General features: G+C 33.7%; 1 protein-coding gene across 1 annotated transcript in view; it reads left to right on the top strand.

Annotated features, from left to right (window-relative positions):
- The window catches only part of DCC (DCC netrin 1 receptor), a 1,459,593-nt gene that overhangs the window by 1,353,240 nt on the left and 80,316 nt on the right, over positions 1 to 26,037 (top strand). The window contains exons 21-22 of the mRNA XM_074202006.1: positions 14,189 to 14,254; positions 22,450 to 22,612. Coding sequence (XP_074058107.1) covers positions 14,189 to 14,254; positions 22,450 to 22,612 — 229 coding nt within the window. The remainder of the gene's footprint in view (positions 1 to 14,188; positions 14,255 to 22,449; positions 22,613 to 26,037) is intronic.

Genomic DNA, 26,037 nt, shown 5'->3' with positions numbered 1-26,037 from the left:
ATCTTCATAAAATGAATAAGGATTAATCTTTACTTGATTGTGTCACAATGAATAGAATTCTGGGTCTAGAGTAAGAAGACCTAAGTTCAAATGCAGCTGAAGATATTTACTAGCTGAGTGACCCAGGACAAGTCACTTAATCTCTGTTTGCCTCAGTTTCCTTATCTTTAAAATAGGGATTATAATAATGCCCAATTTCTAGATTTATTTTGTCAGGATCAAATGGGACAATAATAGTAAAGAGCTCGAGAAAATATCTGCCACCATCATCATTGACATCACTGCCTTTTGGAATCAGTGATACTAAAACTCAGCTCTCCTGAAGAGTGAGTGTGTTTGAAAAGACTAAAAAAATCTGTAGAATAAGCACATCTTTGTTATATAGTTTGGTTCTTAGCTTCCACTCCTGCTAGTACAGACTCTAGTAGCATTGCCTTCTATATATGTAATTTATCAAAGTTAAACTCATACTTATATATCACCTTATTCTTTAAATATTTTATTTCATATGATCCTCACAATTATCCAGTGTCAATACTAGCACAAGTATTATTATTCCTAGGTTCAGAGAGAGATAAAGTAAGTCTCCCAGGGCCAAACAACCAATAGATGATTGAGCTGCACTTTGAATGGACTCTTTGCATTCCAAGACCAGTGTCTTTTATATACTCTGACAATTTTTTGTCCAAAATTAAACACCTACTCAGCCACATAGATGGTTGGTATTTCTGACACTTTCCTTTCTTTCCCCCCAATATTTCTACCTCCTAGATCTTCTAAACTATTCTATCACCTGCTATAAATCTATCTCACTTTGAAAGGAGTGTTTAATAGCAAAGCTGTCTTCAGGTAATATTAATTCTCATTAATAGTGCCAGCTTGACAGCGCTTGAAAAGGAATATACTCTAACCACAAGTACTTAGTGTACATAAAATCATTGTACCAACTCTCATTATTCCTGAAACCTGACAAGGAAGCTTTGTTAAGACTATGAAGGTTGAATGGACCTTAATTTCTTTCAATAAAACTGGCCTTTAGTGACAATTATATCAGTCTTTTAAATTAGGTGGTCCAGCTGTTTGCTTCTGCTTGATTCTGATTCAATTTTGACGTAGTTACTCAAATGTCTGCCCAGAGAAATTGGTCAAAAGTGTGATTTTTACCATATAATCATATTTAGACCTAGAAAGTATTTTATAGACCATCAAATCAGACTTCAGGCTATAGAATGAGGAAGGTTAGCAAAATGAAATATTAAGTGACTTGCCCAGGATCATTTAGCTAGTAAGCTCCTGAGGGAAGTTTGAACTCTCTGACTCTTGCCCACCTACATCCCTTCCCCTATATGGAAAAGGATCAGTCATAGCAAGAATTATAATTACAACATCATTTGTCGAAGACAATTGAAAGATCAATTCCTTTATCCTCTTAACTGAACAAATAAAGAATGTGCACTAAATTTAAAAGGGAGTGTGTGCATGTGTGTGTGGTAGGGGGTAGGTTCTTGACTGGTCTTAAGGAAGTTCCTTTTTATGGAAAATGTTCTACATTTCCCCTTAGGAATTCAAATTATCATTTGATATAAACATAACTGTCATTAGTTTGTTTTTTTAAAAAAATATGAAAAATAAATGATCAATTCATCACCTAATATAGTAATAATGAGATTAATAATTCATGTGCCTTTTTTCCTCTGTGAAAGGAGCATTTTCATAATGAACTGTAAAGAAACCAATATTCTTACTCTTTCTGCTTTTTTTCTACTATCCCCTCTTCACTCAGATATCTTATTATAGTTATGTGAGGGAAAATATTACTAGAACCTAGTGTTTTTTCTTGACTGAATTTTCATATATCTTTCCTCCTAATCTGAACTCTCTAACCTTCTCTCTCTTTTTTTCCCTTTAAAGTCACCACCATCCTTCCTATTTCTTAGATCAACGACCTCAGAGTCACCCTTGCTTCTGTCTAATCAGTTGCTAAGTCTTATAGATTCTATTTCCAGTTTTCCTGTCATAATCACGCAAATTCAAACTCTCATTTCATCTTCCCTTGAAATATTGGTTTCCCTGTATCCACCCATCCCTCCCATTGCTGTCAAATTGACATTGATCTGACCTTGTTATTTCACTGCCCCAAAAGCCTCAGGAGGACTTTACTGGTCCTAATATAAAACACAAACTCCATTAGGAACATTTAAACCTGTTCATAATATGATTCCACTCATCTTTTTAGGTTAATTACATATTTCTCCCCCATATACTCTCTACATTCTAACTGAAAGTCATTTAATTTCTCTTCCTTATCTCTATGCATTTACTTAGGCTTTGCTCTCATGCTCTAATTACTTTCCTTCTTCACTTCCACTCCTTAGAACCCAGCTCCCCTCAAGATGTAAGAGCTTAAGCCTACAAGAAAACTTTCCAGATTCTTCTAGTTGAGAGTGTTCTTCCTAAATTGAAATTAATTTCTATTTACTTTTAGGCCTATTTTGTAATTACATCTCTGGGTATATCAGGTCTATAGAATGCAAATTCCTTAATGGCAAGAATTATCTTATTTTTGTTTTATCTCAAGAACCTATAACAGTGTCTGGCACATGACTGGTGCTTAATAAGTTCATATTGATCAAAGATCATATAGATCAAAGAGCAGTGTTTAGGCTGAGTATTGGTTCTCTAACTTAGCCAGATTTCTAATCCTGAACGAATCATTTAACCTGTTCTCATTAGGCTCATCTGTAAATGGGCATAATATTATTTCCACCTTCATCCCTCATTTGTTGTAGGGAAAGTGTTGTATGGAAATTATCATATACCAGAATAAAGGAAGAGTCTGTGGTCTATGCTTAGTAAGTACTAGATCATTATCTGAGAACACAGAATGGTTGACCTTTGTCCATAGTTACTCTAGAAAATATCAGAAGAGACAATTGGTATGAGATCTTTGTGGTACCTAGAGCCATAAACTATTGACTATTTCTCTATAAAATGTTTGTATAAATGTGAGAAATTGACATGTTCTTTTTCAGATAGCACTTTGTAATTGTTCTCTAGTTCTTTTATGTGCCAAGATTTTATCTTGCAAATTCCTTGAAGATTCAGAGTTTATACATCCTCCTTTTTATATTTCCTATACCAACTGGTAAAAAGGAAATATATGGTCTACTATTTACAAAATTTGGCTAAATGAATGAATAATTATATCTCAACTATGCTAGATCATAACAATTTTTTTACGTAGGTGCAATTTCTATGCAAAATTCCTAGGGTTTTTGAAGTCTGGATTCCCTTGTTTAATCATAATATCCTTTCTTTCCTTCTGTCCTTTTACTTAATGTCTTCTAAGTCTATCTGCATTCTCATCATGACTGTTAGGCCTTCCACTCCTCCCTGTAATCTCTGTCTACCTCCCACTTCAGTCTTAACTTGGTATTTATTATCTTCCATCCTTGATTCCTTTGACATACTATCCTACTACTTGGACAGTTCTTAATGATGTATGATTCATCATACATCATATATCATCATATCTTTTGCTGAATTCTCCTGAAAGAAATAATATAACTGGGCTGACTAGGTCATTTTTATAAATTCCTTTTTTTTCTGATATCAAATAGGTTCTCATTATTATGCAGAAATTTTTTTCTCTCACAAATTGGTTCTCTCTCATCCTTCTCATGGTGGCTCTTCCAAACCTCTCCCTTTGAGCTCCTCCCTTTGCTCCTTTATGGCAAATAATCTTACCCTATACTTTTTGGGGAAAATCATCATCTCTAATACACATCTCAAATAGCTTTTTCAGTTTCATCCATTTTCTCTGCTTTTAGTTTCTTAGGAAGAAAAGCATATTCTCCCAGACTATAGCCAAAATTTCTAACTTTTGCAATCAGTTATAAGCCTTCCTATCTACTCTGGAATGTCATTACATTAATTATTTCTCTTGCATCTTCAATCTCCTTTCAGGACTAAGCTCTTTCCTTAATAGCCTAAAAACATGCTCAAATCTCCCCCACCCTTCGGCCATTCCACCCTAAACTATTATTGAACTATATTTTTCTTTTCATTCATGATAAATTACTAGAAAAAATAGTCTATATAAGAATCTTTTCCTCACTCCCTACTTATCTCTCATCATTTGGCTTCTTATATTATCCAGCAACTGAAATTATAAATTTACCAATTTCTTAATTTCCAAATTCAGTGACATTTTTCTCTTACTTTAGCCTCTTTGGCATCTCTGCAGAATCCCTTCTCCTGAATATTATCCCAGGCCCTAGCTTCCTCTGCCCTGGTCATCTTCCTGCCTATTTAAAAGTGCTTTTTCAAATGCCTTTGGTCTCTAGTCAGCTTTCTTTCATTCCATTAGCATGAATGTTTCCTAAAGTTCTATCCTGGATTCTTTTTTTTTTTCCTTTAAACTAAATCTCTTGTTCATCTCATTGATTTTCATAGTTTCAGCTATCACCTCTAAGGTGATGACTTTCAGATTTTTACATTCAACCCTAAGATTTCTCCTGATCACCAGTCCTCCATTATCAATTGAACTTCAATTGAATGTCCCACTTGCATCTTATACTTACAAAATTCAAAATAGAAATCATTCTTTCCCCAGCTAAATCTAACAAATAGTCTTTTGTTTCTGTTGAGGGCACTTCTATTTTCACAATAACTAGGTCTCCTATATCTAATCAGTCAGGTTGATTTTACATTTCCTTTACTGTTTCTTTACCCTTCTTTCTACACAAATGATCCTAAATCAGGATCTCCTCACTTCTTCCCTCTTTTTCATAGTGACCTAATTTATTTTTTTAGTCCCTTACATGTCTAATTACTCTTTCATATATCTCCTAAAATAATATTCCTAAAGTACATTTCTAATCATCTCACTCTACTGCTGATGCTGCTGAAAAACCTTATATTCTTTCCTGTTAAAAATCTTCAGTCATCATATAGTACAAATCTACCTTTTCAGTTTGATTTTATATTAGTTCAATAGTCTGTGGACAGCTTGGATTCTAAACTAATAGAATTTCAAGAACCAAATGAGAATCTATAGCTTAAATTTTCTTGAATGGTGGATAAGTTCATATTTTCAGAAGGACAATCCCTGGTAAAGATCCTGCAAAATTTCCTCCATTCACTTGTCTGGCTGGATCCAGATGAATTTCATCATGGATGGAACCTAATCATGATTGTTCTACTTATTCAGATCAATCCTTTAATCTTCCTGAGTGAGTCAGTCAGTTATTACTTTGGATTTAATAACAGTCACTCCGTGTCTCAAAGCTTAATGGATAATTAATTCTCTTAAAATTTTGACAGAAATAGGTTTTACCTTGATTATCTGGATAATTGCTTTATGTCTTGTTTGCTATTAAAGTTGTAAAAATTCTCCCAAATTTGTATTCGTAAGGAAGAAATGTATGGCATGGCTTTTACAGTTTTATGTACACTATTAGATAGTACACTCACATCTAATGTTGAGACACTATCCCAGTACTTCTGATTTAGGCAACCTAGAGAGTCATAAAATTTACTAAATTACTGAGAAGGGAGTTCATCTGGTAAGATTTGGCTCACCACCCAGATGTACAGATTTGTCATGAATTAATGATTCCTGGTCTCAGGCAATAGTTACTTCTATAGCCAGAAGTCAGAAAGACACTTTGTTCACCCAGTTAAAAGTCTTTTGCAAATATCCTAACTCCAGCAACTCTACTTCAAATTGTTTTTTGTTTCAGTGGAACTTGAATTTCCTGACCTCAACATCCTATTTTCCATCTCTGAGAAATTCCATTTCTGGAATCTCTTTCTGTCTCTCTGCCTTTGTCTCTCTCTGTTTCTCTTTCTGTGTCTCTCTCCTTAGAATCCTTATCTTCTTGCAGCCTTCAATGAAACCTTCCTTTATCCTTCCATTCATCAATGATTTCACTCTTTTCCAAGTATTTTGTATCTATTTGCTTAAGCATACTGTATACCTCCAGTGGAATAAATGCTCCTGATCTGCTACTGTTTTATTTTTGCAACTCATGCACTTATAGATCCAGCACATAGAAAGTGCTTATTTAATTTTCCTTAAATTCATTCAAATAGCATGTTTTCAATATTCTTCAGAACATGCTACCTTTGGCCAAGCCTCAGAAATGAACATTTGTCAGTTCACACCACTTATAAATATGTGTATAGATATATATAAATATAAAGGTTTAAATGCAGATGTATATAATATTTATGAGAGAGAGAGAAAGAGAGAGAGAGAGAGAGAGAGAGAGAGAGAGAGAGAGAGAGAGAGAGAGAGAGAGAGATCCAAGTGGAAGCTTGGAAGCTAGCTCATTCTCCCCTTTTGTACAGAAAGAAAAAGTCAAGGAAAAAGCACCAAAGAAGATATGTGTTCTCTGAGTCTGGGAAATGCACTCCCTGACTTTATGTGATAGATATATTTTTTGTTTTTTTAAGTGGTGTCTTCCCCTGATGAATTCAGAAGTTAAAAATAAAAAGAATTTTAGCCATTGCTAGGTATATAATGTTCCAGTTAAGTTTTCTTAAAGAAAAAGAAACTGATCTTGATCCATTTCCCATATCTTGGAGACACATTTATTCTTTGCTTAACTTGCTACAGTCCTATTCTGTCACCACTTTGCCAATACTTTCATGCCTTTACTCTTCCTGAACAGGCCAGTTATTGTTTTGGGCCTAATAATAGGCACTCCATGTCTTAAAGCTTAGTGGAGAATCAATTCTCTGGATTCCTTGGCAGAAATAGGTTTTGTTTCGATTATCTGGGGAGCGACTTTATGTTGTTGCCTACTGAAGCTATAGGGATTCTTCTACTTTGTGTTCATAAGGAAACTATGACTGAAAAGCAATATCTTTTACACCTTTATGATGCAATTACATAGTGTACTCATATCCAGAGCTGAGACACCACCATAACATTACTGATACAGGAAACCTAGAAAAGGGAGAAAAAAATCATTTCCATTTAATTCCTTGAGTTATCTTGCTCTCTTTACCTCAAGCCTCATGTTAGATAACATTTCATAGCATTAGTTGCCTAAGTCTTATCTTTCAATGACATTGTTATTGATTGAAATATTTTCATTAAATATCTTCATGGAAAATATATATTTCTGTGTTTGTGTATGTATATATATGTCTATATGAAAAGAAATACTGAATACAGATTTAAAAATCTAATATTTTAGATTTAATTGGAATATAAAAACCAGAGATTATGTCCCTATAGTGATAGCAAATTATATTTTATTTATATGCAATCACAAAATTCTGTGAGTACGTGAACCCTGTCTTTGTATCTCTCAAAATGGCATATTGTTTTACACACAAAGGGGAAAGAAATTAGGCTCGTGATTTCATGAAAATCACTCTACCGGTGAATATTGGAGCAGTCTCTACAACTTAAAAGTCTTAGAAATTTTCTTACAACCTTTAGAGATTAAGTGGCATGTCTAAAGTTTACAATCAACATATATCAGTAGCAGTCTTCTTGATTTTCAGACTGGATTTTCCTCTATTACATCTAGCTGTCTCTTCTATTTTAGATGCACTATCTACTTAATAAATGTTTGTTAAATCAATGAATGAATGAATAACACTAAATCCAAAAGCAAACTTGAAAATTGAAACAATGAGTTTAATAGATTTTTAAAAAAAATGAAAAATTTCAAAAGCAGGATAAATGGGTAGTTTTAAGCAACTCATTTTTATCACCAGTTCAATTTTTGGATTATTTTCATATAATTTTCAGAAAGCATTGAGAATTAGTATGTATGTATACTTATGTGCTTGCTGGAGATAAATGGATAAAATCTAGCAGAATGGAATGTTCAATCAATTTCACACTTTTCAACTGCAAGCCAAAACCCAGAGTCCTTTGCTTTGGTTGTTTCCTGAGATATTTTTTCTACTTTTACTTACTGTTTTCAAGTTCTCATCAATTTCTTTCCCCAATGCAATACTCATAGAATTAGCAAAGCTGGCTAAGAAGTGTTAGAGTTTTATACCTGCTAATCATACAAAGTTAATAATTTTATGAACATTAATTCTAATGACAACATTTAATCTTTAGACTATAATCACCTTCATTTACATTGAAGCAGAAATAAAATGTTTTTACAAATTTTTTATTAGTTGGAAAAGAAAGGTTACTATGGTAGACATGGTTGTCTTTTAATATTTTTTTAGTCCCAGTTCTTCCCTTCCCTCTCTATTCATTCAGAAGGCAAAAAATACAATACCCATTATAGGTATGAAGTCATGCAAAGTATATTTACACGTTAGCAATGTTGCAAGAAGGGAAGAAAAAAAATGAAGAAAGAAGCAAAGAACAAAAAGATTCATTACTATGCATTTTAATCAATCAGTTGTCCACATGGATAGCATTCTTTACCATGAGTTATTAAATTTTTCAAATTGATTATCATTACAATATTGTTGTCACTCTATAAACTGTTCTGGTTCTACTCACTTCACTTTGAATCAGTTTATTCTTAATATATAGGTCTTATACAAATAGATTACAGGCCTAAATTGTCAACTCTTACTTTAAGACCAAAGAAATTCTAAACTCATCAGCACCCTAGGAATCCATAGCTTAATATTCACATTCCCTAGTGTTAGAAGAAAACTAAATTATCATAAATCAAATCTTGCTGATTGATGGCATTAAGTTTTATTACATTATTTGGGGTTAGAGTAGTTTTCTCCCTTTTAGAAATATAATAACTACTAAACAAAAAAAAAATTAAAGCATTTTAATACACTGAATTAAATTGCTTCAGTACACTGATATGTAAAAGTAGGTTAATTAACTAGCCACATTCATTTCAAAAACATTTTCAGGGATAACTTGCCATATTAGCCAGTAGTATACAATGCCTATATTATACTTTAATTATTAAAACACATTTCTCTACAACCTCTCCAGATCCAACAGACATTTTCTTGCCTAATCGAGTTTTCTTCTAGTTAACCAACATTATGGAATACCAATGTATATGGCCCCTGATGACATTATAGAAGTTTCCAAATATGAATAACAATCTAATCTTATGCCTGAATGAACTATTTATATGCTTGTTGACTGGTTTTTGCTTATTACTATAAATAAGAAGGAAGATTTTAAATCAACATAAAAAAAGTTTGAAAGTTAAAAAAAATGTTAGGTCATTTAGCACTTTTTCTTTAACCAAGAGCACATTTCTCTCAACTGCTCTCTTATAATCTATAGAATTTACAATGTTTCCTTTTGATGGCTATTTTCAATTTCATCATTTTTGTATCAGTTCTCTCATAGCTGTCTATATGGTAAGATTGAACAAGATTGTGGTCTCAGAGTTAGGAAGATTTCAGGTCAATTAAGTCCTATATCTATCATGTACTATCTATGTGACCCTGGATAAATCATTTAACTTCTCATTATCCATGATATTTTTCTAAGATTTTAATAGATGCATTCATAATAGTAATTTCCCTTCTAAGATTTCAGTCTTTCAATGAAATTACAGATTTAGGGATGGCTAGGTGGTGCAGTGGATAAAGCACTGGCCTTGGAGTCAGGAGTACCTGGGTTCAAATCCGGTCTCAGACATTTAATAATTACCTAGCTGTGTGATCTTAGGCAAGTCACTTAACCCCATTGCCTTGCCAAAAAAAAAGAAAGAAATTACAGTTTTAGTCCTGATCCAAATTGTTGCTCATTGCATTTCTTACCACTGATCATCTGATAGTACCTCATATATTCAACTGAGGTCTTTTAAAATGAATACCTAAATTCAGTCTCACAAGTGATATGAGGAAAAAGAAAATTTTAACAAGTATTCATCATTTACTCATTCTTCCTATTCAACCAAGAAGACAAGCACCCATTTTGCCCATTTAAGCAAGCTCACACTCACAGGATCACATTTAACCTTCAAACCAAACCACTCAAAAGTATTCACAATAAATATGAAATCATGCACTGGAAATAGAAATTGGTCTAGTGGAAAATGGTCAAACAAATATACTTTATGATATATTTGGTTCTGCTGTTCTTACAATTGGTTGTCTATCCTTTCTTTACAAAGAAAATTACATAGAAAAAATTTACATAGAAAATTAGCTGAATATTTCAGGGCTATGGATTAAAAAGTGTTTAAAAAGCTTGAGCCCTTTTAAAAGTGATTCCTCCCATTAGTTGCCTTTGTCTTTCTTTTAGAATCATCAAAGCAAATTTCTTTTTCTATAAAAGAAAGATTTTATTTATTTTGAATTTTACACTTTTTCCCCTAATCTTGCTCCCTACCCCCCACAGAAGGCATTCTGTTAGTCTTTACATTGTTTCCATGGTATATATTGATCTAAGTTGAATGTGATGAGAGAGAAATCATATCTTTAGAGAAAAAAATAAAGTATGAGAGATAGCAAAATTACATAAGATTTTTTTTTAATTAGAGGTAATAGTCTTTGGTCTTTGTTTAAACTCCACAATTCTTTCTCTGGATACAGATGGTGTTCTCCATCACAGATAGCCCCAAATTATCCCTGATTCTTGCACTGATAGAATGAGAAAGTCCATTAAAGTTGATCATCACCTCCATGTTGCTTTTAGGGTGTACAGTGTTTTTCTGGTTCTGTTCATCTCGCTCAGCATCAGTTCATGCAAATCATTCCATCCAAATCCACAATAGTGTTCCGTGACATACATATACTACATGTTATGCCATTACCTAATTGAAAAACATTCACTCAATTTCCAGTTCTCTGCCACCACAAACAGGGCTACTATGAATATTTTTTGTACAAGTGATGTTTTTACCCTTTTACCCTTTTACCCTTTACCCCTATACCCCTTCAGGGTATAGGCCCAGTAGTGGTATTGCTGGATCAAAGGGTATGCACACTTTTGTTGCTCTTTGGCTGTAATTCCAAATTGCTCTCCAGAAAGGTTGGATGAATTCACAGTTTCACCAACAATGTATTAGTGTCTCAGATTTCCCACATCCCTTCCAACATTGATCCTTGTCCTTTTTGGTCATATTGGCCAGTCTGAGAGGTGTGAGTTGGTACCTCAGAGATGTTTTAATTTGCATTTCTCTAATAAGTAGTGATTTAGAGCAATTTTTCATATGACTATGGATTGATTTGATTTCCTCATTTGTAAATTGCCTTTGCATATCCTTTGACCATTTGTCAATTTGGCAATGGCTTGTCTTTTTAAAAATTTGACTCAGTTCTCTGAATACTTTAGAAATGAGTCCTTTGTCAGCAATACTAGTTGTAAAAATTGTTTCCCAATTTGTTACATTTCTTTTGATCTTGGTGACAGTGGTTTTGTCTGTGCAAAAGCTTTTTAATTTGATGTAATCAAAATTATCCAGTTTGTTTTTAATGATGTTCTCCATCTCTTCCTTGGTCATAAACTGCTTTCCTTTCCATAGATCTGACAGATAAAACTACTCCCTAATCACCTATTTTTTTATGTCTAATTCCTGTACCCATTTTGATCTTATCTGGGTATAGGGTGTGAAGTTTGGTCTAATCCAGGTTTCTGCCATACTAACTTCCAATTTTCCCAACACTTTTTATGAGAGAGTTTTTATCCCAATAGCTGGACTCTTTGGGTTTATCAAACAGCAGATTACTATAATCATTTCCTGCTATTGCACCCAGTTTATTACACTGATCCACCACTATTTCTTAGCCAATACCAGAAAGTTTTGATGACTGATCAAAGAAAATTTCTTAAATTCATACTTTTCATTTATCTCTTAATTTCTTTTTAAATTATTTTAATTTAACTTCTGACCATAGCATTCCTGGCTTAAGTTTACTTTTTTTCCCTTTATTTCATGTAGGAGGGAAAATGGACATTTTCCTTCTCCTTCAATTCAATATGAAAAGGCATTCATTTAGTGTTATTTATCATAGAAAGGAAATCCTCTGTTTATAAGTTAGAAGATGTCAATGTTTCATCCGTTATTACAAGTCAAGACTGGGAGAACTACCATTTAACAGAAGATGATTTTTTTGAATGATAAACAGGCCTCTTAATACAAGTCATTTTTGATAGATCCTTATAATATGGAGGAAACACAATCAGATTATAATTATAATTGGTGGACCACAAACCTTAGAGAAAATCTGTTGGGTTTCAGGGACAAAACAGACTTCTTAATCCTTATGCTGATCTTGCAAATTTACCTCAAAGTGGAGCCTCTGTTTGGTTTAGTCCAAGATCTATGGAACATCTTCTGGAATTTAAAAGGAAGGCAAAGCACAGGTGTTTTATTTTCATTTGTGTGTGTGTATGTGTATGTGTGACCCCTTATGTTTCCCCTGAAGTGGAAGCTTAATGTAAAGTGGCACTAGACATAAATGGAACAATTGGTGCCATGAAAGACCCTACAGTCTATTAGAGAAAAGGACATGCAGCATGTACATAGATGGATAAATTCAGAGTTCACACAAAATTATTTCATTGTTGGAAGAAACATTTAGATGAAGACATTTTCTCAAGCAATGTTAAATCAGAATTATATCTATGATAATCTTAGAAAGTTGTATAGCACAATGACAGGTTAAATGACAGTTATAAATAGATATAGATATAAAATACATTTTTTATCTTTTTCCAAGTTTTTTCTTCATAGGATGTAGGGCATGAAGGAAATTAATCTGAACATTAAAATCAAGGTGTAATCATACACAAATTTTACTAATGTTAAATAATCTCTGTGGTTACTATGAAGCAGAATGGAAAGAGCTTTGTATTTGAAACCGAATAGAATTTGACTTTATATCTCACTTCATTCACAAGCTTAAGACTATGATCACATAATTAATATCTGAGTGTCCATTTCTTCATCTAAAAATAGGAATAATGCTTATAGTAATAATAATGATAGTAACTGTGGTTTATTTAGTATTATAATGTTCAAGGTGCTTCAGGCACAAAAATCCCATATCAGCCTCACAGTTATCCTATGAAAAAAGGTGTAATTATTCTTATTTTACCAAGGAGGAAATTGAGGCCCATAGAGGTTAAATGATTTACCTATTGTAATATAACCAGACCTTTCTGTTTTTAAAGTTAACATTCTGTCAGGGGTTGTTGTAAAGCTGAAACAAGATAATATAAAGTGTCTTTCAAGTTTTGCAATTACCATTGCTATTTGCTGAAATATTTGCAAGATATTTTTATTTTATGTAGTTGATATATTAGCAGAAACCCATCAGTTTCCTGGGTGTAGATGCATTTCTGTGGGTGTGGTTATGTTAAAGAATGCATAAAATAATTCAAATCTCCATCACTCCTCTCATCTTTCTGAAGGATGATACTACCAGTAGATTATTTGGGAACCCAATATCTGATCCTCTGGGACAATAATCAATGGCAAGTGTGCTACAAATGCACTACTAGGGGGGCATTTACATAAATATTACTCATGGTAAAAGCTCATTCATCCCAAGTGGAAGGTGGTTAGACAGCTGCTCCACTCACTTTTACATAAATCCATTTCAACCACTAATGAAAAAATGCCTATCATGAGACACTGATTAAAGCAGTTCAAATCTTCTTCCCTTCCTGATGCAGTCATAGAAATGAAGGCAACATGCCAGGCGTGGGTTTCATTTTTTTCCCCTTACTCCACATACAATACAGAATTTTATTCACCCTGTGTCACATAAAATAGAAGGCTTCTCCAAACCCAGCTACTAGAAATGTGCTGTCACTTTGTTGAATAATAATGACAATTTACTTGCACTCAAAGAAATGTCAAATGGGAGCCAGCAATGAACTAGAGCTGTTGGTGGTAGGAAGATGATTGCCATTTCACCTGCCCCTTGAGGTGTGACCCTGCTATTCAGTCAATCCTGGAGGGTTCAGAACAGAGACATTCTGACTACTATAGCAACACTACCTTTGGTTGAGGCTTTAACAAGTAAAATCAGAAAGAAAAAGTGTCAAGCTACTCAAATGATGGAAATCCAGCTTCCCTAGAAATAGTCTAGTTTTAGCCAGTTTTCCAGAAAGACAGAGAGAGACAGAGAGAATAACCTTTTCTTACACTATCTAATGGTTGGATTTGTCATGCTCTCTCTGAGGTGGCCAGTCTGGTCTTGTTCAAGCTTTTATTTTTACTTTGTCATGGACTTTCTAATGTACTTTCTCACTTAACAGGTCGTCATGGAGATGGAAGTTATTGGCCAGTTGATACAAATTTGATAGATAGAAGCACACTTAATGGTAAGTATGCAAATGAGATTCCATTGGATTAGTTTTAATAATTAATTGTTTAATCCTGAAATCTTTTGAAAATTCATCCTAGACTTTAAGTACCAAGAACTATAGGCAGAAGTGCCTTATGGGAACATTGGGCATATGAGAAAATGAGCCAACTTGGGGGGCTGTTCTGTAAGACTTAACAAAAGCTAGGATAACACCGAAGACTAACAAGTTTGTCAACAGCATCCCCCCCAAAATTGAATTTGACAGTGAAACTTTATAATGAGTCTTAAGCTGATAAGTGACTGTTATCTGATTCAAATTTTTAACCATCAAGTAGCAGTGGGGCTCAATGGAGAAAGGAAGCATACAAAGAATTTTTGAACTTTTTCAACATTGGGTTTCATGAATTAAAATATTATCATTCCTTAAATCAACAAATATTTCTTAAGCATCAATTATTGTAGATGCCAGGAGCTATGCTGAATATATGTATATATATATATATGTATACATATATATATGCATATATATATATACACACACACACACACACAAATATAGACAACTATAAGCATATATGTGTATATGTAGATATGTGTGCATGTGCATATTTATGCCCAGCTTTCCTGAATCTAAAGCCAATGGCATATTTGTGTAACCCTTGACCTTATCTTAACCAGACCTTAGTAGTCCTGAAGGTGACCTCTCCTAGAAGTTTTCTGCACATGAATAGGATATAGGGGAAAGAGTATAGAATTTTGGTGTCAGGCAAGATGTAATCTTGAATCCTACCTCTAACATGCTAGCAAATCTCTCAAAACTTTTGAAACTCAACTTCTCCATCTTTAAACTAGGACTAACAACACCTATAGTATCTATTTCACAAGGTTGTAATAAGATTCAAAGGAGGTACTACGAGTTGTGTTTTTTTAAATTTTAAAGAACTATATAAATGACGGCTTCTGTTGTCTGTTTGTCATCATTTCTTCAACCACTAGTTGACCATTGTGTAATAAAGAAAAAAAATTCAGCAGTTCTCCTTTCTGCAAAAATCAACATATCAATCCTGTAAATTTATAGTACAATTGTCAAAGGAAATAACATTAATCTTCCGAAAGTCATCATATATACTTGCAGTTGTCCTTGAACTAATAGATATATCCTGTAGTGACTCAGACAAGAGACCTACGTTTAATTATTTTCTTTTAGATGGACAAATTTAGATATTTGTTGTTTCTGTGAAAATTTTGACATGAGTGAAAAAAATTTCTGGATAATCTCCTGGGGAGTAGTAGCTAAACTGCTACTTCATGCTGCATTCTTCATGTTCTATTTTCATTAGAGTCAATCAAAACTTTTCCACTTTTTTTCAGTCTACATCCCTAGGGAAGAATGTGATTAATTCCTAGTATCTTTTGAAAAAGAGTCATCCTACATTATAATTTCTGGCACTGTGACTTGAGAAGGTTGTAGGGAGTATACATTATTTTATGTCATAGGTAGGCTTTCTAACATTGTGGACATAATAGACAAACTAAATTTATTTGAATCCTGGTCAGGTTTACAACTCACTATAAATATTTTATCATCTGATCCTTAAAACAACCCTGGGAAATAGATGATATGATTGCCCCATTTTAATAGATAAGATAGAAGTTAAGTGACTTGCCTGGGATCCTATAATTAGTATGTATCTAAGATGTGATTTCAGTTCAATGTTCCAGCATTTTTTAGAAAAAAAAATGTATTACTTTTTTCCAATTACATGAAAAATAGTTTTCAGCATTCAACAATTTGAAAATTTATGAGGTCCACAATTTTCTACCACCCTTCCCTCCACCCCTCCCTAGACAGTTAACAATCTGTTAAAAGTTGCACAATGTTCCTGCATTGTAAGATTAGCACTTTATTTATGGTATCATCTCATTGTCAGAAAAAATATAGCCTTGAATAATTAAAGTCACAGTGTCTCTGCATCTCAATTTCTTCATCTATAAAATGGGGAGAATACCAGTCCTACCTAGCTTTCTGTGATGAAGTGAAGTTCAGATGAGATCAATGAAGTAAAGGATGAATTGCCTAAGATCATATTTTATAAAAAACAAAAACTATTAAAACTCTGGAAGTGAGATTTTGCTGCAGATATCTTTTATTTTTTTATCATATTAATTTCCAAAAACATCCTTCTTCTATCCCCACCCTGGGAGTCATCCTTGTAAAGGATAATTTAAAAACAAATTTAAAAGAAAGGAAAAAAAAACATGGCAACAAGTTGTACCAACACAATAACAAATCTGAAGGTATATTTAGTGTTCCAAATCCCTAATCCACCACCTCTGCAAAGAAGGAATCAAGATATGTTTCTCATCTCTTCTCCTGGGCCAAAATTGCAAGTTTGGACATTATAATTATTTTCCTACTGTTTTAATATATTTTATTGAATACACTAAGAAACAGTTTGATCTTCTAATACAGGAAAGCATATACCAAGGATGGGAGGTCAGGGAGCTTCTGTTTGTAATGCCAAGCTTATGTTCAAATATAGGTTTACCCATCAGCTACCATCCTAAAGATTTGCCCTTTATTCCTCTATCATCTTCATGCTACTAAAAAAAACACAAACAAATGTGTAACTGCTAGGAAATATCAATGAATACCAAAGTCCTAGTCTATAAAAAAATTGCTCAAGGAACATGTGGAATAAGAAAGGAAGGTATGTGTCTGAAGGATGAATCTGTCATCTCATCAATGCTGATGCCATCTCCATCTCATCTATGTCTGCCAATCCTGTAGGCCTCTTATCCATATCTGCCCTTAATTTTGTTGCAAGAGATTAATTCAATGTACTGGAGGCCTTCCTTGATTTCTCTGGAACCTTGGACTAAATGTAAATATTGTAAATGTGGATCATTCAATAACTTCTGTTATCACCAACCTGTCCCAAACATCTTTAGGAGCCCCATCATTGTCTCTTCCTTCCCTTTTCCTAGACCCTAACCTCTATGTTGTGAACAAGTTGATGGATTCAAAATCACTATGAATATTAAGTACAATATTCTTGCAGATGAGCTCTTTTTTATAATGTCACGATGGGTAAGAGAAAGAACTTTCGTTCTAGAGTCAGAGGTCATAGGATTTCTCCCATTTCTCATGGTTACTCTTCATTAGAAAAGTTACTTATTTAAAATCTCTGGACTTCAATCTCCTCATCTGCAAAATGTTGTTCAACTACATTAAGGTCCCTTCCATCTTTGATCCAAAGAATGGATACTAAAAGAAAAGAAAGAATTGTAATTTGAATGAGTTGGAAAGGCACAACTGAAATACTTCTTCATCCCTAGACAAGGGATTCAAAGATTATAGATTCATAAGACCAGGAATTGACATCTGGAAGGGTACTCAGAAATTCTCTCATCAGACATCTTATTTTACTAATGGAAAAACTGAGGCCAAGACAGAAAAAAAAAATTGAACCTATGTTTCAAACTGTAGAGTCAGTGTTCTTCCTCATGTTGTACTGCCTTTCGAAAGGATACAAATGGAAATTTCAAGGCCCCCCCCAAAAAAATTGCTTTGGAGTGAGCTGACATCGACATTGCTGCCAAGATAGCTACAATAGTTTCAAAGACTGCCACAGGCATTACTGTTATGTAGAGAAGTCCATAGTAGGTGGCAAAAGATTAAAAAAGGGTACCAGGATAAATAATTGGAAAAAAGCTAATTCTTATGCTCTAAGTACTGTAGATTTAACAAATGTAAACCAAGCAGACAGGAAATTATATTCTATTCAAAAGGAATTCCTAAGTGATGTTCTTTTTTTTAAAAAAAATCAAGTTAAAAAAACCTTCATTGATAGATGAAGCTGACCCTGCTAAAATTTTAAAGTGGCCTTTCAAGTTTCTGTAGCCCAAATTGACATTAATAGGCAAGCTAATCAAATATTTCTCCAGACTTCAGATCATGAGAATGATGGTAATTGAAGGAACTCATATATAATGGGTCTTTTTTTTTAATCTTTCAAAGAGAAAGTTTCCCCATGAAGCATTTCATCATTTTATTTCAATTTGTTTAATTCTCCTGGTGAGAAATACAATAGTAATTAAACTTGACCTGATATACAATATCAACACCCAAGAAAAAGCTGTGAAGATAAAGCAGATTGATAACATCTGATGACTGTGAGCCGGATTTTACAAAAGCTCTCAACTTCCTCCCTCCCATCATCTAATGGAATTTCAGAGTGTTTGTATTGTAGAATAAGAGACTGAATAAAGCACCTGAAGTAGAGGGGGTAGACCTTTGATGAAAATACCAAATTATTATAAATTCTTTGGTTGATTAAAGCATTTGGATAGTACATAAATAGATGAAAGGCAGAGGGCAGAAATAACTCTTTTGCTATTGTACTATCCCAGCAGATAAGTGATAGGATTTATAGAATTTAGCCTTGGCTCAAACAATGCTGTTTGAGAACCTTTGCTCTTTAATTATGTTATCTATATTTTGTGCTTTGGAAAGGGGGTTCATTTTCCAATTAGGTGTAATGGTGAGATTCCAGGAATTATCATAATACATTTGCCCCACTCCCCAAGTAGTTTCCAGAGACAAATGAGTATTTTGAAATGTGTGTGCATGTGTCCAACTCAGCATGCAAAGAAATACTTATCACATTGCATATCAGACTTGAAAAAATGATAGGCAATTACATATATCTTTTTAAGCAAAATGGACTCAATTTTTAAAAACTAGATAGAGAATGAGCGAAGGAGCACCATTGTTCCCTCTTTCTGGGCATGTACTATCCCTTTATACAGTTTAAGATCACAGAGGCAGATTTTTGACTGCCATATCATAGGTGACCCATTTTCAGCTTGCCCAGGTCATTTCCACTTGAACTGTCAACTAATCATCTTTTCCAGTTTATTTTTTTTCCTCACTCAAATGTAGGAATTTACATTTGCCCTTATTACATACTTCTTATTGAGTTTGGTCCATCATTCTAGTCTTCCAGGCTACTTTTGAATGCTGTCACTAGCATTCTCACTTGATGTCATTCACACATACTTGGATAAGCATGTCATATGTGTCTTCAAGTAAAACACCTTTTAAAAGATAACCAGAATAGGCTCAAGGACAGTGCTCCCATGACCCTGATTAGAAATCTCCCTCTGGGATGACATTCCTTTCTTTAAGTCCAGTTTTAAATCTACGTATGTGTTCTATGATATAATTTATATTTTTCCCATCTTGTCCATGAGGATGGCATGAGACATTCTGTCAAATGCTTTACTAAAATCCAAAATTGCTCTGTCTAGAAAATTCCCATGATCTACCAATCTAGAAATACTGTTACAGAATTTATGAACTAGAAGGAATTTTACAGGTCAAGTTCTAACCATATTTGACCAATAATTCTATAATATCCCCATTCATAAGTTAATTCTACTTGAAAGCCTTCAATGAAGAGGAACCATTACCCTCTAGCCAACCCTTTCCCTTTTTAAACATTCTCAGATTTAAGAATAGTTTTTTTATGCCAAGGTGAAATTTTCTAATATTTGTTCTTTCTTTTTTCTTAAGAGTCCAAGGAGAATAATTCTAATCCTACCTCTAATTCTCCTCCTCCCTCCCTTCACTATATTATAGCCTTTCAGATATTTCAAGATAATTATCATATCTACTTCAAATTTTCTCTAGGTTAGTTGCTTCTACCATTATATGATACATTACTTAGGGCTTTCATCATCCTATGAGCCTCTTCTGTTCAGGCTCAACTTTGTTTATGTTTTTCCAAAATTATGGTACCAAGAAATGGACATATTCCTCCATATATTAACTGATCAGTTAAAAGTATAGGAGAATGTATTACCTCCACCTTTCTGAACATGTAGCCTGGGAAAACATATGCTTCTTTTGTCTGTCATCTCATAGTACTGATTCATTTTCATAAGAATGCTACTAAACTTCTCTCCCATCCTGAGTATGTATATATTTGCTTTTTTCAAACGAGTAGAATTTGACATATTTCTTTTGAATTTTAGAATAGTTGACTTGATCCAATGTTTTATTCTATAGAGATCTTGTTTGAATATGGATTGTATAATGATGATGATGATGATGATGATGATGTTAAAGTTAACTTTACCTCCAAATTCAAAGTTATCTGAAAATTACATAACAACACTATCAATGTTTCAATTCAATTCATTGATAAAATGTTGAACTGAATAAGGTCAAGTACATATCCTTGAGGTTTTTCATTCACTGAACTATTTCTCCAGATTGATATTGACTTATTAATGGCTATTTTGAAGAAGACAGTATGCTACAGGAGATAGAGTTAAAGACCTGGGGTCAGGAAAACAGTATTCTGATCTCATCTTTGGAACATGTTTATGACACTGAAAGTTAAATTATCTGACTCTTCTCATTTGTTGAATTGGTAAAATATGAGCAATTATTATTTTTTTGAGACTCAAGTGAGATTGCATGGATGTAAAGCCTGTTGCAAACTTTTAAAGCACATACATTTTTGTTATTATTATTATGTCCAGTTTTTCCACCAGTTTCAGATCTACTGAAATTTACTATTATCTGGTCCATATCTCCCTATCTACTCCTCAATTTGACAAAATTCAAGGGAAAACACATATATAAGATAGATAAATAAAAATATAGACAATAAACCAACATTTACAAAGTCCTTGCTGTAAACTGGTCATTGTGCTAAGGATTGAGCTTGCAAAGTAAAGCAAACACTTCTCTCAAGAAGGTTATGGTCTAACAGGAGTACAACATATAAATAATGAAGGCATCAGTGGCTGGTTGTGGCAGGACTTGGAGAAAACTCCTGTAGGTAAGGCTCAAAAGAATCTAGGGAAAACTAGAGGCTGGAGATTGAGGACAAAATATTCCTGGCATGATGAACAACTAGAATAAAAGGCACAGAAACAAGAGTATTATGTCTGTGGAGTTCAAAATAGGTAAGTGAGGCTAGATTGTAGACTGCATGGTGTGGAATGAGAGGGAAGAAGACTGGAAATTTAGGAAAGCAGTAGATTATGAAGAAATTTAAATTCTAAAAATAAGATTTTATATTTTATCCTGGAGGTGATAGGTAGACTTCTAGAAGTTGCTGAACAGAGAAATGATGCAATTTAAGAAAAAAATCACTTGGGCAGTTGATTAGAAGTGGATTAACAAGAAAAAGACATGAGGCACAGAAACCAACTCCCAAAGCCATTTTAATAGTCTATTTAAGAGATGAAAGACTAAATAATGGAGAGAAGTGACTGTATATGAAAGAGGCAGAAACATCAAGAGAGGGTAAGAAATTAGCTACACACACATACACACAGAAGGGAAATACATACATACATACACACACACACACATATGTGTGTGTATATATATATATATATATATATATATATATATATAGAGAGAGAGAGAGAGAGAGAGAGAGAGAGAGAGAGTTTAGTATGTCACCTAAGTTTCAGGAAACAATGTTTAGAAAAAAAGTGATGCTTTGATGATGGCACCTTTGATGGTCATAAGGAAAGGGAAAATCGGGAAGGGATTTATAGAAAAGATAATTTCATTTGCACATGTTGAGTTTGGGATGCCTATATGACTTCTACTTCAAGATATAATGTGAAGTCTAGAAAAAAAGTTAAAGCTGGCTTAGCAGATCTGGGAATTATCTATATAAAAATGGTAATTGAACTCATGGGATCTGATAAGATCACTTAGTCAAACAAGCATTTATTAAGCTCTTAGAATAGGCAGGCATAGAACTAGATACTGGGGGAAATAAAAACAAAAATAAAAGAGACTCTGCCATTACAGGAATTGCATTTTATCAAAGGGAAGAAGGATTCACTGTATATGTGCTCTACAGATGATTTCTTGAGGAGAGGAGGGGAGTAATTTGTGAGTATATGTTGTTACGTGGTTTATATTTGGAAGCATCAAATAAGTAGGAGATTGCTCATAAACCATGACCTCTGATTTACATCACAGAATCATTTTTGTGGCAAAAAGCATTCATTACTCTTCTCTCCCACTAAATAGTACAATTTGGCCATTTCCTCTCAGAGATTATTGTTTCCTCCCCATTTTAGAGGTTTTATCCATAAAACATTGCTTCAATTACAGGATTAAGCACTATAGAAATTGTTTACCATGTCTATGACATTTTTGTCTTCTTTCAGAGCCACCAATAGGACAAATGCACCCCCCACATGGCAGTGTCACTCCTCAGAAGAACAGCAACTTGCTTGTGATCATTGTTGTCACTGTTGGAGTCATCACAGTATTGGTGGTGGTGATTGTAGCTGTGATATGTACCAGGCGCTCTTCAGCCCAGCAGAGAAAGTAGGTGAAAACTGGAACACAGGATGGGGAGGGGAACCAAGGGACTGGCCCTTATGCTGTCTAATCATTCTCTGCTTTCAACAACAAACTGGAGAAACAAATTCTTCATCATCTTCATCATCATCATAACAACTAGCATTCATAGAACACTTTTACTTTGGTAAAATGTTTTCCATATATTACCTCATTTGATTCTCACAAAAACATCTCATGTGGGAGATGCTATTTTTATTGTCTTTTACGAATAAGAAATTGAGTTGAATACCTTGTATGTGCTTCAGGCAAGATTTGAATTCAGGTTTTCCTGAATACAAGTGGAGTTCTCTAGCCTCAGTACCCCAAAGATATCTATAGAGCCACCTATAGAGCTAACTGATCTCCCCCTAAGTACCTGACCATAGGGATCATCTTTCATTCTTCATTCCAATCAAATAATCTTCAATGGAATTAAACAAAACCTTGTACACTTAATATTAAAATCTTCTTAGAGGAAAGAGAGAGGGAGAGAGAGAGAGAGAGAGAAAGAGAGAGAGAGAGAGAGAGATTAAATTTCTAGTTTTAATCTCTTTGCAGTGTTTTCCTAGCATGTGAGAAAAGCTATAAGTGAATAATGGATCCTGCCTGAATTGACACTCCCTCAATTATTTTTTACCCTGTAGGTATAATAATGCTTTGTCCAGACATATGATTTCATTGATGTAGGAAATTCCTAGCAAGAAAATTCTCCTTACCAAAGCAGATTTAGCATTTACTCTACAACTGATAGATCTTAAATCTAAAATTAGACAGGACTGCAAAGATTATATAGTCACACTTCCTCTTTGTACTTATGAGGAAATGGAGACACAGGAAGGTTTGTTCGAGGTCACAGTGGTGAAGAGTATTAAAAGCAGGATTTAAATCCAGGCGTACTAACTCCAGAGCCAGTGCTCTGTACTGTATGGTATAATGTGCTGTCTTAGAAAATTCACTGGGATACTTAGAGAATTACTATTTTGTCCAAGGTGAAACAGATAGTGTGTTAGAATCAGGAATTATACTCAGAATGTCTTGACTCTAAAGTCACCTTACAGTACACCATGCAGCAATTCCTCTCCTAAGTATAATACAGATCTTAAATTATTTTGAAAAGATGACTAGCTTTTTGTTTTGATTTTCAAAATTTAAGGGATTTAGTTATGATCAATTGGCTTGATGTGAACTTTGGATGATCCATTGGAAATATGGAAAGTGCTTACAAAGAAATTTAAAATTATTATATCCATATATTATACACATTTCCTTCTTATGGACAGTCAATGAATCAGATAGAATATACCTGCCATCAAGATTACATATGGGGAAAAAACATACAATGCTTTCTTCTCTATGATGACTTGATATCTGTACCAGAAAAATTAAGAGGAACCTATTTATCTCTCTCTTTCATTCCATGCTTTTTACTGTCCTATGGTAATAAAGAAGTTGCTCAATGAAATTAATGATCTGTATGTTAAATTAAAAAATAAATGTGTTCTTTTATACAGCATTGTATTTTCATTCAAGATGTTATGCTACATATCTGTAGAAGACTTTAAAAGATTTCTTTATTTGATGTAAATAGAAGATTGTGAATGCATATTTGAAATGCATCATCACTTTGGATCAGTTCAATGAACACAGAATTGGCTGATCCTTTGTTCTGTTTCTAGAGATATTTCGCAGTTTCTAATGTGATATCAGCTGAGTGGCACAGTAAATAGAGTACTAGATTTGGAGTCAGGAAGATTCTTCTTCCTGTGTTCAAATATGGTCTGTGTGTGACATTGGGTGAGTCATTTAACCCTCTTTACCTCAGTTTCCAATCTGTAAGGTAAATCAGAGAAGGAAACGCAAAATGGAGTCATGAAAAGTTGGACATGAGTGAATTTCCAACATTATTCATCTTGTTTACTACTTTCTGTTTTATTTCAATTTTCTTCATCAGACACTCCGAGGAAGGCACTGAACTAGGGGATAAAGGGAATAAAAGTATGAGTGATAAATAGACCCTCCTCACATGAATCTTAAAATCTTGTAGGGGAGATGAGGTATAATCAAGGTATAAATAAGTTTAAAATGACAAAGAAATGAACAAAATGTCAGCTGTTATATATGGCAATTCAGAGAAATATGGTGAAAACAAAAGTGATTATGCAGGTTATTTGAAGAACAGGGGATAATAGGTTAGAGTTGATAAAAGGAAAATTTGAGCTTTGCTTCAGGAAAAAAGTTCTAAGAATTAGAACTATCCAAAGTTGATTGATCTGCCTGAAGAGATATGCTCAACCTCAGTAGAGGTCTTCAAACAGAATATGAACCAACTGCTTCTTTAGTAAAGAATTGTGGGAGTTTTCCCCTGGTATAGATTAGAACTGATGGTCATTGACATCCTTTGCAATTCTAGAATTCTATAAGAGTATTTAAAAGTACAATGATTCAATACATGAGAAAAAATAAAGTGCTATTATCGTTCAATAGAAAGGAAGATAGCTTCCAGGAATTTATATTACTGAAGGCTATGGAGTAGAGGCCTAATTGAATGGACTGTGCTTCTGGTTAAAGAGGTTAGAAATAGGGGTATGCTGAACTCTAAAACATAGGGAGAAAGGTTTGGAGACAGGGAAGCTTCAGACATAAGGAATCTGGTCCAATTTTCCTGAATTCAGGATAAGTAGAGGATAATAGTGCTAATAAAGTTGAAAATGTATGTAAATCAAGCTTTGTTTTTCATCCATTATCTGAGAAAAGAATAGCCATAAGTCAACTATCAACAAGAATAACTAGGCAGGTGGTTGGCAAGGAGAAGGAAACAGTGTAGAAATAAGAATGGGGTCAGTGCATTATTCATTTTTGTCAAAGTAAAAAGTAAGGATTTTGCTAACTTAGGTTCTTTTCTTCAGATATGTCTATTCTTGACTTCTTGATATGACACATACCTTATGTGGTTTCCAGATGGTAATTAAATTCTTCTTCCATGTCTGTCAGAAACAACATTTGTAAGAAAACCTCTATTTGCATTTCAGCCTTGGCAAGAACTACTAAATGTAAATCAAAGGCAACTAAATAATCTAATTTCATCTTCATAGGGAGTCAGAAGCCAATATAAATAAATAGGGCATTATTCAAGAGTATGGTGACTAAGCCACAAACAAAACAATAAGGCACAGAAAATAGGCAGTTTTCCATAACAATTAGCCACAAGAGTTATTAATGAGAATGACAAAGGGAGGAAAATTTGACTTCTAGCAAGTATTAAAAGCAAGGAAAAATTTTGCAATTAACAACTATAACGTGAGGTTGTATTTTTTCAGGACCGAATAATGAGTATGTAGGTAAGCCAATAAATCACTCACCTTGTACCCTACAAGTTCTGATACCTAATAAAGATTTTTTTTTATTTTTTT

This window comes from Macrotis lagotis, chromosome X (genome assembly GCF_037893015.1).
Source record: "Macrotis lagotis isolate mMagLag1 chromosome X, bilby.v1.9.chrom.fasta, whole genome shotgun sequence".
Classification (NCBI taxonomy): domain Eukaryota; kingdom Metazoa; phylum Chordata; class Mammalia; order Peramelemorphia; family Peramelidae; genus Macrotis; species Macrotis lagotis.
The sequence above is the reverse complement of the archived record's forward strand: the minus strand, read 5'-3'. Positions and strand labels throughout refer to the sequence as shown.